This window comes from Protopterus annectens, chromosome 16.part0 (assembly GCF_019279795.1).
Source record: "Protopterus annectens isolate FY-2018-M chromosome 16.part0, PAN1.0, whole genome shotgun sequence".
NCBI lineage: Eukaryota > Metazoa > Chordata > Ceratodontiformes > Protopteridae > Protopterus > Protopterus annectens.
In genome coordinates, this window is record NC_056750.1 from 423,350,371 (window position 1) to 423,365,976 (window position 15,606).

The 15,606-nt window shown below is 46.1% G+C and overlaps 1 protein-coding gene across 1 annotated transcript in view; it reads right to left on the bottom strand.

Moving 5' to 3' along the window:
• RABEPK (Rab9 effector protein with kelch motifs) overlaps nt 1-15,606 on the bottom strand; it is a 1,512,433-nt gene that overhangs the window by 167,887 nt on the left and 1,328,940 nt on the right. The window contains exon 7 of the mRNA XM_044058697.1: nt 195-344. Within this exon, the coding sequence (XP_043914632.1) occupies nt 195-344 (150 nt within the window). The remainder of the gene's footprint in view (nt 1-194; nt 345-15,606) is intronic.

Consider the following 15,606-nt stretch of genomic DNA (forward strand, 5'->3'; position numbering starts at 1 on the left):
ACACTGTGATTACCTTACCACTACCTGGATGTTATTTAAACAGTTTATACACCTAGGCTTATACGCTGATCTAACTGTAGCATGGCTGAAAACATTTGATAAAAACATTGATCAGTATATTGTGAAAAAAGATGAGAAACCTAACTTCTGCCTTGGGTATATGCAGATGCAAGTATAGTTATAAATCTTCTTACCAGTACAATATTTATGCATTGTATTTAATGCTCCTGCAGTATTCATGCCACCAAAGATATAGATAAGACTTTCAAATGCAACTCCTGAGTGAGCGGCACGGCCTGATGGGACATCTCCTGTCATATTTACTTTGTTCCACTTCATATCAACTAGTAAAAATGCAAAACGTAAAATTAGTATTACTCTACAGAAACAAACACATAAACTGTTAGTAATGGTTGCAGCTCACAGACTGGAACAGTAAACACTGCTTACCTATATTAATAAAGGATCTTCTAAGGTATTTTGTAAAGTCCACCTATTCAAGGTACTCACCAAGTACAGGGTAACACAGAAGGCCTTTGGCTAACGAAGTTCGCAGACGACTGCAAACTAGGAGCCATAGTTGAGTCCCCAAATGATGTGGACATCCTACAGAAGGGCCTCACTGAGACAAATGCCTGGTGTCAGAGCCATGGCCTCAAGCTCAATGCCAAAAAGTGCACTGTCATCCCCTTTGCTAAAAACTCTGTACCCATGAACTACCACATAGCCGGCAGTCTACTTAACTCCAAATGTGTGATAACAGACCTTGGGACCCAGGTGGACAGTAGTCTCTCCTTTGATAATCACATCGCCACAATAATCAGGAAATCCTTCTACGTGGCACACCTCATCACAAAAGGGTTCTCATCCAGGAAAAAAGAGGTCATTGTTCCTCTCTACTTGACACTCATTAGACCCATTATAGAGTACAACGCCCCTTTTGGAATGTACCTCAGAAGACATCTGCAGCAGCTGGAAAGGCCACAGTAGTACCTCAAAAAGAGGATTACTGGCCTCAAACAGATGCCCTACACTGGCCGTCTCAAAAAAAAAATCCAGCTTTACTCCGTAGCGTACTGCTTACTCTGAGGTGATCTCTGCCTAACATATAAAGCTATGTCAAATCCGGAGCTGTTGGACATGCTACACCTAAAGAAATCCCAATCCCTCTGAGCTACATGCTCTAGGGACCTAAACCTTGTCACCACAATAAACAGGACATGCTGGAGGGATAGATTCCTGTCCCAGAGACTTCCCATACTCTGGAACAAGCTACCCATCTATGTCAAGCAAAGTTCCTCATTAGCACTCATCAAGAAAAATCTTGATGAGTGGATGGGAAATAGGAAATACACCCCAGGGATCACTTCTGTGGCTCTACTCGACAGGGGCACAGGAAAATAACTTTCCTGGGTGGCGTAAGCCAGGGAACCTTGTTGGCTAGGCTTACTTAGGCCCTTGGGCCGATAGCCTAGTACCTACCTATGAACCTATAAAAGTAAATATATGGACTGTTGTAATCCCTGGAAAATCTGGTTTGTTAGACTTCAGTTTACTCCTGGTGCACAAAGAGTCATTCTAGAGCTACACTTTTTTTTTGTAGGAACTCCTACAGTTATAGAAGAAAGTCCCTCTCAAGAAATTTCATGTGACAGATGTTGGGAAGGCAGTGGCTCCCGCTGGCTGTTCAAACATTTCATCTGATGTTGTTAATCTTCATTCATTCTTTAGTGATGGGTTTCGGTTCCGTCCTCTGAACTGACTCGGCCGATTTAACAAGCTCGCGCCAACCAAAAACTCTCGAGCTAAGTCTTACCCATAGTGCCCCTCTCCTCATCTCCTCAGATCTAGTTTTCCACATAGTATACAAGATGTGTCAAGCCAGCTCTCAGCTAAGTAGTTCAATTTTTTTTCTATTTCTCAAATTCAAATACTCTAACCTTTCTTAGATAGTTTTTCTTTACTTTGATAACTTTGCTTACCCTTCGTATCATTTAGAGTGGTTTTTCCTTTCCTTTTCTTACCATTTTAGTATTCTTTATACATTGTTGGTACAGGCCCCACCCTTACTGCTGTGGTAATTGTCATACCATTGTTGGTATTCCCACCTTTCTCCCTTTTATCCTTACTTAACGCTTCAAAAAATAATAAAAAAATAATATATCTATTTTCAGTCTTCTCCCTCTGTTCTCTATTGCTGCTTGTTTTTACAGTCTTTGGATAGTTGGTTTTGTCATATTGTTGCTTGTAGTGACTGTTTTTTCTTGTTGGAATAGTCATACTGTCTGATAAAAGGGGACAACCAGTTTTAAGCAATGTGATAAATGTGGTAGAAAGATACCCAACTCCGATGGGCATCTTTCTTGTGTCTGTTGTCTCAGAGTTCCCCAAATCCAGTCCAACCTCCTTGTGAGATATGTGAAGGATTCAGCTCTCACACTTTAGCAGAGCATAAGAATAAATTAATCTTGAAAGGACTCTTGAAAACTCCTTTTAAGGAGGAACTATCTGAGGTGGAGGTCTCAACACCTCCTAAGAAAGACATTAAAAAGAGAAGCCAGTTGGTTCCAACATCTCCTAGAGGTACGGATCCAAAGTCTGCTAAGACTCTTACTGAATTGAAGACAAAACTCCCTAAACTACCAGCACCAATAATTTTGGCACCAGAGCCTAAAGCTTCCTCCACGCTGCCGACAACAATTTATTTTATGGAACAGACAACCATAACCTCTCCTATGGTACCAATAATTTTCACGGTACCAGACACCCTTTTGGCACCAACAATAGTGTCTCCCTCTAATCTGGTCTCCCAGTCCCCATCATATTATTCGAGTCCTTCAACCTCGGTGCTGAAAGGTGAAGTTTTAGCCAGGACTAGATGCTCCCCGTCCATCGACCCCTTTTTTGGACAACAACTAACTCAGCCCCTTTCTTGAAAGACCAGAGTCCCCTTAGGGGTTATCTACCTGTTCAACCAGGAGTCTTTTGGAGCTCAGTGGAGTGAGGTTTGTTGATCAGATCCTAACAGCCAGAAGCATTCCAACTCCATCCAAGAACTCCCTCCCATCCAGAGCCGAGGGATTCCCTCCACAGACTCCATCATATGATCCTCCTTCAACCCCTTTGGGGTTATCCACCTGTTCAACCAGGAGTCTTTTGGAGCTCAGTGTAGTGAGGTTTGTTGATCAGATCCTAGCAGCCAGAAGCATTCCAACTCCATCCAAGAACTCCCTCCCATCCAAAGCCGAGGGATTCCCTCCACAGACTCCATCATATGATCCTCCTTCTACCGCTCAGGCTTTGGACCCCTCAGTACTGACACCTATCCCAGTGCCAACTCCTTCGGTTCCTGCATTGCACCCTTCCATGGTTCCAGGAGTCTACCCTGTGGACCACAGTTCAGTCAGACCCGACCCACCCTCGAGACCATGACTGGCCAGTTGGCACCGTGACCCCTAGTTCGGCGCTGATATTCTCTATGGCGCCATCTATGGTTCCGGTTGTTCTGACAGCTCCGAGTCCTGTTGGGGCTCCAACACTGGAGGTGGGCTTGTCGGAGCGAGGTGTAACCCCGGTTCTGAGGTTGTCCTTCTCGGTTCCGGGGTCCCATCCCCCTTCAGGTGGGCCTGCCTTCTAGGTGATGAAGAGGGCTCTTGCTTCTGCAGCATGCAGTTCGCCCCTTTGGCTTCAGAACCTGACATTCATTTTTCCTCTGGTATGCAGCTGACACAGCCCACTACCACTGGGACATCAGTCACGGGAGCAGCAAGATACCCTGTTTCAGTGTACCCCCTCTCTGGAGTCCTTTTCAGATTCCCCCTCTGAAGAGCCGCCTTGCAAGAGAAGGTGCAAGAGGAAGCATGACGATTTCCCCGAGGAATCCATCACCAAAGATACAGATTTTGATGAGGGACAAGGGTCCCCACGGTCATCCCCTGAGGATGTCTCATTCAGAGACATACTAGAGATCTTGAAACAGAGGGATGACTGGAAGTCCATCAACCCTTCTACCAAGGAATCTGTATTCTTGCAGGCTTTCCGTGCTCAACCCTCAACTTCCTGGGTCACCCCACCTGCTGATGAGCTGGTCAAACTTATTGTGCAGCATGCTTGGAAGGCCCCTGACACCACTGAGCCAATTCCCCAAAGACCTGATAAAATTCTATGTCCTCCACAAGATCAGCCTCACTGATCCAGAAGCTTGGCAGTAGATTCAATGGCGGTGGTGGTGGCCACTAGGAAAGAACTTGCTGAAGACAGTTCGACTGTCCATCCTCTGAACAGGGTGTCCCAGATGACAGACAGACTAGGAAAGCAGACTTACACTTCAGTGACCTTCGCTGTACAGTCATTGAGCTACCTGACCCATTTTACCCATCTTCAGAGGGACCTGATTACAGACCTTTCAGGAACCTTAGCAGTGGTTCTGCCTGACGAGGTACGTGACAAGGTTGCCTCTCAGCTTGCCACCCTAGAGTCCATTTCTAACTCCTCCATGCAGTTGATCACCCATGCAAACAAGGGGGCAGCTAACCTGGATGTGCTTGTGTGACTTTGCGGACCCCTTCAAGTCTTACTTCACCAATGCTCCTGTTGATGAGTCCTCTTTGTTTGGCCCAAATTGTAAAAACACTTTAGCCAGGTGTGAGAAGGACGGAAAGACCATGTCTGCCATGGGCATATGCTTTTCCACCCCTCAAAGATCCTATACCAGGAATCAGAGAGGCGGGAAGATGTGGTTCAAAAAATCCCAAGGATCTTTTCTTGACATACCTGGTGAGCCCTCCACCCGGGGCAGAGGGAAGAACTCATCTGGAAGATGCCCCTTCTGTGGCGGGGGGGGGGGGGCTGTGAAACCAGGGCTCCAGGGATTCCTTCTCTGGACAACCCTACCAGCGCTCCTGAAGAGTGTCCCAATTGCTTACCTCTGGAAGCAGTCGGGGGACATTTTTCTTTGTACCACTTAGCCTGGCACTTGACAGCATCAGACTCCTGGGTGCAGATGATAATGAACAGAGGTTATCATATTCCCTTCGACCTTTACCCCAAGCCACTAAGGAGAATCCCCAACATTCCACCCAGTCAGAGGGATGCATCAGCACTAGAAGTTCTAAGGCTGCTCGAAAAAAGAGTCATCTAAACAGTCCCACCAGACCAAATAGGATCCAGATATTACTCAAGGTTCTTTTTAGTGCCAAAAAAGACAGGGAACTGGAGGACAATTTTGGACCTCAGCTTTCTGAACAAGTTCATCAGACAAACAAAATTCTGGGCGGTCACAGTTCCGTCTATCTTTATATTTCTGGAAAAAGACGACTGGACGTGCTCCATAAATCTTCAGGATGCGTATTACAACATAAAAATGGACAAACGATCCAAAAGATATCTCCACTTCCGGCTAGGAGTCAGTCACTACCAATTTAGAGTACTGCCCTTAGTATCTCCACAGCCCTCAGGGTGTTTACGAAATGCACAACAGTAATAACAGCTCACTTGAGACTACAAGGATTCTGTGTGTTTTCATATCTAGAAGATTGGCTCCTTACCGCTCCAACCAAGAGTATACTGCTTCAGGCCGTATCCTATATTCTAAAACTGGCAGGCATGCTAGGAATCTCAATAAACAAGGAAAAGTCAAAGCTGGTACCAGTTCAATCCTTAGAGTTCATTGCGATGATGTTCGACACAGAATCCTGCCTAGTTGCTTTACCTCATCACAGGTTACAAAGGTTGAGATCTCAACTCCAAGCGATACTCTCACAACACCTAGTTCCAGCCCGACTGGTTTTACAACTTCTGGATTCCATGGCAGCAACAATCACACTGGTCCCACTAGCGAGGTTCCATATGAGGCTGCTTCAATGGCTCCTTGCATCTCAGTGGTCTATAATGACACACCCAATCCGCATTACAAACCAATGCAAACAAGATCTGAATTGGCAGATGAAGCCAGAAGAGGAGTTAAGGTGCCGACCCTTTTCACCCCCTCAACCCAAAGCCACAGTAACCACGGACACCTCCCTGATAGGGTGAGGGGGGCATTTTCAGGGAAGAACCATCCAAGGCACTTGGTCCCCCTTACAGGCAAATCTGCTTATCAATGTCCTAGAACTGCCGGCGGTGCTTCTAGCATTGCAAGCATTCCAAGCGACCCTGCCGTTGGGGACAATTGCTATCCAATCAGACAATATGTCAGTAGTCTGGTACATCAACAAACAAGGGGGAACCAAATCCTACCCATTATGCCAGGAAGCCCTAAGAGTGTGGCAATGGGTGATAGATTCCAACTGCTTTTTCTTAGCAATGCACATTCCCGGGAACTCCAAAGTGATTGCAGATAAATTGAGCATAAACATTCTGATGCCTCACAAGTGGTCTCTCAATTCCATAGTAGCGACACAAATTTTTCATTGTTGGGGCCAGCCTTGCTGCAATCTCTTTGCCTCTCCCTTGAACCACAAATGCAGCAGCTACTTCACCCTGATCCCCCCTCAGGGGTGTCACCGAGAGATGCTCTGATACACGACTGGCCCCCAGGTCTACTTTATGCCTTTCCTCCCCTTCCCCTCATTCTGCACTTCTTGAAGAAAGCGCGACAGTTGAAAAGCAAAGTAATCCTCATTTCACCCTATTGGCCCCGTCAAGTCTGGTTCCCCTACCTTTGGTCTCAACTGGTTCACTGCCCATGGACTCTGGATCCAACCCCAGGACTCTTATCTCATCCACAGGGGCTGGACCATCCTGACCTACCAAGTCTTCAAACTGACCGCTTGGTTTTTCCACTTCCATTAATTGCCAGGCAGAATAATCTATCTTCCCCAGTGCAAAAGATACTTTGGCCTCTCATAAACCATCCACCAGGAAACTTTATCATAGTAAATGGAATAGGTTTGTGATCTGGGCAAAAAAACAAGGACTAGACCCCTTCTCAGCCCTAGTCCATAAGGTCTTAGAATACTTGTCAACTTTACTTCAATCAGGAGCCTCAGCCTCTACTATCACAGTTCACTTAGCAGCTATCTCCAATTTTCATAATGGCTCTAATGATTTTTCATTAATGTTCCACCGTCTCTGCAAAACCTTCCTAAAGGGAGTCATGCATTTGAGACCACCTTTTAAAAATACCATTGAACCCTGGAACTTGACGCTAGTCTTACAAACGTTAACTTGTCAACCATTTAAGTCTTTTGCCACCTGTGACATGGTTTTTATCCTGAAAGACCTTATTCTTGCTAGCCATCACCTCAGCCAGGGGAATATCAGAGTTGCAAGCTTTGTGTGTAAATTGCCCATACATCATTTTCCACAAAGAGAGAGTATCACTTCGGACTAACCCCTCCTTTCTGCCCAAGGTCATTTCAGATTCATATCTCAACCCGTCCATTGATTTGCCAGTTTTCTTTCCAAACTTTTCTAACAAAGGTGAATACCATTCACATTTGCTAGATGTACACAGACAATTACGTTTTTACTTAAACAGAACCAAAATCATTCAGGAAATCGGACCAGCTATTCATATCCTTTTCAGGTCCAACATTGGGTAAGTCAGTTTCAAAAGTCACTTTATCAAAATGGTTAAAAGATTGTAATATCTTTGTCTATCAGCAAGACAAGATAACTGTACCAACTAAGGTCAAGGCTCACTCCACCAGATCAGTGTCCACTTCAGTGGCCTTTCATTCTAGAGCCCCTATAGATGACATTTGAGCAGCAGCTACCTGGGCAACATCTCATACCTTTATTACTCATTACAAAATGGATATGGTCTCCAGGGGAAGAGCATCCTTTGGCTCAGTGGTGCTCAGGACTATCCTTCCGGGGCCTCCCAGGAAATAAAGTAGCTAGGGACTCTGTCCCATCAGTAAAGAATAAAAGAAGATTAACAACATCAGATAAAGAAGTTATGTTCTTACCATAACATTCCATCTGTGTTGTTGATCTTCATTCATTCATTAAGTCCCACCCTCCTACCCCCCCTCCAAAAGACTCCTGGAGGTTCGGATTTGGTCTTGGTTACCTGATAGGGTATTTGCTCAGACAAAGCCTCCGCTTTTCTATCCTTACAGGCAAACTTGATCTGAGGAGATAAGTAGTGGGGCATTACGGGTAAGACTTAGCTCAAGAGTTTTTGGCTGGCGCAAGCTTGTTATATCAGCTGAGATGGTTCCGAGGACGGAACTGAGACCCATCAGTAATGAGTGAATGAACATCAACAACAGAGATATAATGTTATGGTAAGAACATAACTTCTTTTTATCTAGCACTGAAAAAATGGTTGCTGTTGAGCCAAAAAGAATGGATACATTTCATTTTTCAGTAAGCATGCAGTTAAATTATACCCAGAACTAGTTGTAAGCATTTCCAACATTATTACTGATTAGCCACAAGTCAGGCTAGCACAAAAAAGAAGTTAAGTACTCACCATAACGTTCCAGCTGCATTGTTGTCCTTCATTTGTCTTCAACCTGTGGGTATAGGCACCAACATCGGTGCTGAGCCAGCCATATTCAAGCTACAGTGCTGAAACTGAGCTCCTCCCCTACCCATAATGCCCCACTCTTGTCCTTCCCCTCAGATCGAGTTTGCCAAGAAAAGGTATCTGACCTAGACCTATAAGCAAGAGAGTGACTGACAACCACCCTTAAAAGAGGAGGCACAGAGAGAGCAAAAAGCCTCCTCTGCCAGGCCAAGTACTCATGGAAAGGGAGAAAGAGGGAGGGAAGACTGACGACAAATGAAGAACAACAATGCAGATGGAACGTTTTGGTGAGTACATAACTTCTTTATCAGATATTGTTGTCTTCATTTGATCTTCAACCTGTGGACAGAGTCCCCAGCTACTTGAGCCCTGGGTGGCCCTAAGGAAGGATGTTCTGGAGCATGGAGGAACCAAAGGAAGCTATGCTCCTAGATGAAATATCCAATTTGTAGTGGGATATGAAGGTGTGAGACCTAGCCCATGTAGCTGCAGCACAAATCTTGTCCACTGGTACCCTGGAGGAGAAGTATGAGGAGGAAGGTACGCCCTGGTAGAATGTGCCTTCATTGCAGAAGTAAGAGGAACACCATGCTTCTGATAAATAAAGGTAAAACATTTGGCAATCCAGTTGGGAATGGTTACCTTGGAAACAGGCAATCTCAATCTAGACTTCGAGTAGGATACAAATAACTGATTGGACTTCCTGAAAGATTTGGTTCTATCAAGATAGAAGCTAAGCTGACGATGAACGTCGAGCATGTATAATTGGTATTCTCCTTTGTTTTGAAACTCTGGAAAGAACACAGGAAGATGGATAACCTGATTAATATTCTTCTCTGAAGCAACCTTGGGCATAAAGGAAAGATTCGGCCTAAGCAAAACCCTGTCTTTGTGAAAAATGAGGTACAGGGGTTGAATACAAAGGGCATGTATCTCAGAGACCCACTTAGATGAAGTTAGGGCTACCAGTAAAGCTGTTTTCCATGACAGAAACTGAATATCAACCTTTACAGAGGGCTCAAAGGGAGATGACACCAGCGGCAGAAGTTAGGTCCCAAGGGGGAACTGGATCCTTAATGGGAGGCCATAAAAGAAACATTCCTTTCAAAAAGGCCTTGCACAATCTAGAAGTGGCCAAAGAAGAATGCTTTAGCCTGACATGATAATGGGATACGGCAGCTAGCTGGACTTTCACTGTAGAGGAACTGGTGCCTTGGTTGAAAATACAAGCCAGAAAGTCTAAAACTGAAGGAATAGATGCAGTAAAGGGATCCACCGAATTATGGGAAGTCCAAATGGAAAACCTCTTCCATTTACTAGCAATAATCTTCTTAGTGGATGACTTATGAGTGGAAAGCAATACATGCTTCACAGGGGAATGATAGCCTGGAAACATCTAGCCATCACTGGAACTGCAGAAGCCAAGCTGTGAGCTTCAGGCTGTCCAGATCCAAATGAAAGTTGCCCTCTGGATTAGAAATCAGATCCGGACGTCGATCCAGAAACCATAGAGGGCTGACACTATGAGACCAAAGAAGAGGAAACCAAACCTGATGAGACCAGAAGGGGGCAATGAGGATCACATGGCACCTCGACCTCAGAGCCTTCTGAAGAAATTTTGCCATAGGAGGAAGGGGAAGATACCCATACAGCAGACTGGGGGGCCAGGCATGAAGTAAAGCATCTATGGCATCTCTCCTTTGGAAGGAATGAGGGAGAAGAAGTCACTACACTTGGCACTGGAAGGTAAGGCAAAAAGATCACAGCTCGGTTGACCCCATTTATGGAAGATCATGTCTGCCACTGACTGTTTCAGAGACCACTTGTGAGGAGACAGAATGGTCCTGCTGAGTTTGTCCGCTATGATGTTTGAACTCCCCGGAATGTGTATTGCAACAAGAAAGTGGCCAGAGGAGATCACCCATTCCTACAATCTCATGGCCTCTCGACAAAGTGGGTAAGATCTGGTTCCTCCCTGTTTGTTGATATACCAGACCACTGCCATGTTGTCTGTCTGCATCGCAATCGGTCCTTGGGGGAGAAAAGTATGCAGTGGCCTGCAACGCCAGAAGCACTGCCCTCATCTCCAGAACACTGATGTGAAGAATGGTCTCTAACTCTGATCACGTCCCTTGAATAGTCCGTCCCAGCCAATGCCCTCCCCCCACCTGAGCCGGGAGGAGTCCATGGTGATCGTGGCCATTGGAAAGGGAGCCACAAAACATCGACCCTCTGCTAGATTCTGAATGTTTAACCACCACATGAGAGAGGACTGGCAGGTTCTGGACAGCTGAACTGGATGTGGCAGGGGCTGGTCCAGAAGAGACCACTGGGCTGATAGGGTCCATTAGAGAACCCGCATGTGTAGCCCTGCCAAGGGTAAAATGACGGTTGCTGCCATAGATTCCAGAGCTTGTAGGATTTGGGTTGCTGATGCGTGAGGTGTCTCCAGAAGAATGCTCACGTCCCTGAAGAGACTGAATCCTGTCCATGGTAAGAAACACCTGGAACAGAGAAGTATTCCAACAGCACCCCAATGAATTCCAGGGAATGGAGAGGCTCCAATTTTGACTTGGGAAAACTTATCATGATGCCCAAGGTCAAAGCTAACTGAAGGAACTGTTCCCTGTCCCGAAGAAGCTGATTCTTGGTGGGTGCAGCCAGCAGCCAGAAGCCAGTCGTCCAGGTAAGGGAAAAACCTATATCCCCCTGCAACCGTAGATACACTGCTAGTACTACTACCACTTTGGTGATCACCCTGGGAGCTGTGGTGAAGTCAAAGGGGAGTACCCTGAAATGATAATGCCTGGCTCCTAATCAGAAGCGTAGGAATCTCCTGTGATGCTTGACCATCTTTATACGGTAATATGTATCCTGGAGTTCGATCAAGCACATTCAGAAGTCCTTCTGAAGGTATGGAAGAATGGACTGAATTGTAACCATCCGGAACTTGGTTTTGGCAACAAACCTGTTCAGTTGGGTGAGATCCAATATTGGTCTGTGTCACCCTGTCTTTTTGGGCACCAAAAAGAACCTTGAATAGACCCCTGATCCAGGTAATTCTGGGTGGACAGGCTGGATGACTCGCTTGTTGAGCAGCTTGGAGATTTCCAGTTCAGCTGCCTCCCTGTGAGCGGGTGGAACATTCAGGAGAGACTTTTGGCCTTTAGAGGATGAAGAAAGGGAATCAGATACCCCCTGAATATTATCCTTAGCTCCCATTGATCCAATGTGATGGCTTCCCAGGCTGATGGATGCAGAGAAAAGCAACCCCACACTGCCTCCTGGGTAGGACAGCCGGACAACACTTCAGGGTCGCTGGAAGGGTCTGTCTGGGCGGGAGTTCTGAGACCCTTGTTCTTTTGAAGCCCTCCTGCCCCTAGGGTGGTGTCTAAAAGAATCATTCCCCAGTCTGCCTCTAGGGGAAGAGTCAGCAGGTGGGTCCTGATGGAAAGCCCTAGATTTTTGGAACACAACCTCTTACTGCCTCTCTGATACCTGGAGTAGGAATGTTGAGGAGTAGAAAAGTGGATTCTGACAGCAGACAGGGTCTTACTGTCCTTCTCACACTGGGCAAATGTCTCCTTCACGGATGGACCGAACAGGGAAGATCCATCAAAGAGGGCATTTGTGAAGGACGTCTTGAAGGGATCGGAGAAATTACAAAGCCGCATCCAGGCGTGACGCTTAGTAGCGATGCCTGAACCAGCTGCCCTAGAAGCGCCTTCCAAGGCATAGGAAAAGAGTCTCATAGAGGTGTTAGAAATAGATTTGAGATTGGCCAGTCTAGAGGAGAATATCTTCTTCTCCTCCTCTGCTGACATAAACTTTGGGGTAGACGCAGACAGTTCCTTGATGAGCGATCTCTGCAGTCTAGTAACATGCGCCAAGTAATTCAGCGCCCTCAGGGAGAAAGTTGCTGACGTATAAACACTCTTCTCCAGTCTGTCTATCGCTCTGGACTCCCTGTCAGGAGGATGGGCAGATGAGCTCTCCTGGGCGAGCTCCGTTTTCGTGGTGGCTGCAACCACCAAAGTGTCAACAGGGACCGCCTTCTGCCAAAAAGTCCCGTCTGGTGGGGAGCTAAGTATTTTGTCGGGGCGCTTAGGTACTGGTTCCATCATGTCCGGTTCCTTCCATGCCCTGCAGGCGATGAGGTCTACTAAAGGGTTCACAAGGAGGTCACCCAGGAAGTAGAGTAGCCTTCACTGAACACCTTCAGGAACACTGACTCGTCCGTACTGGGCTTTGAGGCAGACCATCCACCTTTCTGATGCAGAATTTCCATGATGTCCACGAAGGAGAAATCATCGGGTGGAGATCGGGGGGAGCCTTCACCTTCTTCCCAGTCAGTGTCATCCATGACAGACTCAGGGGTGGAGTCAATGTGCCTCCTTTTGCACACATACTTCTGGTGGACCTCCTCGGTGGGAGACTCCGAGGAGAAGCTGGAAGCCTGGGGCTCCAGAGGGAGAGAAACCTGGAGGGTATGGGCAGGCTGTCTTTGAAGTGGAGGGCTGGAGACATCAGGTCCAGAGTCCAGATGGAGCAGAAAAGGATCCAAAGGGGAAGACATCAAGGATTTCAACACTGAAGTCGAGAGGACCCTCTCCACCATGTAGAATGCCGATGGAGAACAGGAGATTGGTGCTGCAGTCGTCTGCGCAGAAACACTCAACACCAGAGGAGCTGAAGCCCTCGACCCCATAGGCACCGACTGGGAAGTTGGTGCCAAGCTGCTCAGCACCGAAGCTCTGAGGGGAAGGGAAGGCACCAAAACCCTCGATGCTGATGTCAAACCCTTGGAACCAGCACCGAGCAAGCTATGACTCCAAGTGCCCTCCAGCACCAAAGAGAAAGGGGCCGAGGCACCCACAGCCATAGTCGGTGTCGAAAAAACCAACAATGTTAATGCCGACGCCGGAAACTCCAGCAACCACAAAGCCTGAAGCCCCAGGGCTTGGGAAAGGAGAATGCCATGAAAGGGGCAGGGAAGTACCCCCCCCCCGCTCCTGGTGGGGAGGGGGTGGGACGGACTCTCAGCTGGATCTGAGCCCAAAAAAACTGTCTCATCAACCAATCCACTTCTCTCTATGAGAAACTATGAGAGAACCTGGCAGAGGAAGCCACGGAAGCAGGCCTGGAGTGGTGCCTGAGCAAGGCCAACTCCAGGGGCTTGGGCGAGGACCTAGGCTGAGCGGAAGATAACCTAGGCCTGATCTTGGGAGATGGTTCACCAGCAGCAGGGGAAGATTCAGTCAATCTCTGCTTCTCTGAGGGCTTGTTGATGTTTTTGGACTTGTCTCTCTCTCTCTGCCTTTTTGTCCACGTCCTTGCTTTTGCTCTCGGGCTACTTATCAGGAGGTTGAGTCCCTGCACCCACACTAGAAGAACTGGGTAACAAAACCTTTAATATTAACTTGTTTCTCCTGTCTGCGAGGGTACAAGAGGGAAAACCTGCACAAACAGAACACCCAGTGTCTAGATGAGAAACACCTAAACACACTATACATAATGTATGACCATCCAAGGGTAGGAGTTTATGCCCACACCCAGCACATTTCTTACATCCCACACCCTTCTTAGACTTGTCCGACTTGTCAGTCATGACAGAAACACAAGAAGGGGAACCTACTGAAGAAAACTACAAGAGAAATGCTCTAAACAAAATGTGAAGGGTAGGGGAAAGTTTAGAAAGTTATAGGAAAACTTTAAACAGTAGCTCAGTACCAAGAAAATCCCAACACTAGATGGAAACACTCACAACAAAATGGAGCTCAGATGACTTGGTTGTAGCTGGAATGGCGGCAAACGAGATCTGAGGGGATAGTTGAGAGAAGGGCATTATGGATAGGGGAGGAGCTCAGTTTCGGCACCGTAGCTTGGATATGGCCGGTTCGGCGCCTATACCTACAGGTTGAAGATCAAATGAAAACAACAATGTCAGATCTGTACTATTTCTTCTCAGCATTTTTCTGTGGCAATACAGAAAACTATTGCTGAGAGAGGATCTAAGTTTATCTGCTGCAAATTTACAAAAAAAAAAAAACTTTTTAGGAGTTTATTTTAAAAGTAGTAGCTCTGTTTTATTAAGTTGACTGCTGAAATTTAGACAGAGACATTACTTAAAGAGGGGAAAAAAGTCAGTGGCTGCACTGTTTTATGCACAAATTAATGGATGCATGTATTCTCGTGTGTGTGTGTGTGTGTGTGTGTGTGTGTGTATAATATACACACACACACACATATATATATATATATATATATATATATACATATATACATATACACATGGGATTACGTACCTTGGTCAGCACAGCAAAATATCAACGAGGAGAATATCAACCACAAAAGGTTGGCAACACAAACGTCAACAGTCTACTGCACATGTGAGGAAAATCTTTACTGCATACAAACAAACAGAAAATGTTTTGTTGCAGGGGGGAAAGCCCCCCTGCATCCCCCACTCCCTGCTAATTGTATGCACTAACTCTGAGACTACACAATCCCAGAGAAAAGGGAATACTCCCCCACCTAGGGATTGTTGATCTAGCACACCTGCCGACCACTTGCATATGTCTATCAACTGTGGTCAACATACCCCGAAACTTTACAGAATTCCTTAATATTTCCCATTTTGAGGAGCAAAATAACAGGGTGCCATGAATTCCTGAGTGGCCCTTTAAATCTTGATATTGTTTTGTGTTTTACTTTCATTTTTAAGATAACGCTGATGTCATCAGGCATCGCCGGCATATCCCGCAACTTCATCAATGGGCACAGGCATGCGTAATGACATCAGCATCATGACACATGAGGTATAGGTAAATGTATGATAAGTTTCTTCAGACTTGTTAATACAGCATGCTTGTAGTTTTCTATATTAGCTGTACCTACTTCACTGCTCATGAATAAGTTTCCATGTCTCCTTATGGCAATATACTTTCCTACCCAGAATCTTGCTTCGATTAATGGAAAGAAAGGCATACTGTGTAACGCCACTAATTTTATATCAGCACAGGTGTTAAATGTCACAATTTAAATATAAACGAATTGCTATGCAGATGCATGGGTAAGTATAGCTTCTAACTGATGTTGCTCACAGCTGTTATACTATATAAAGCTTT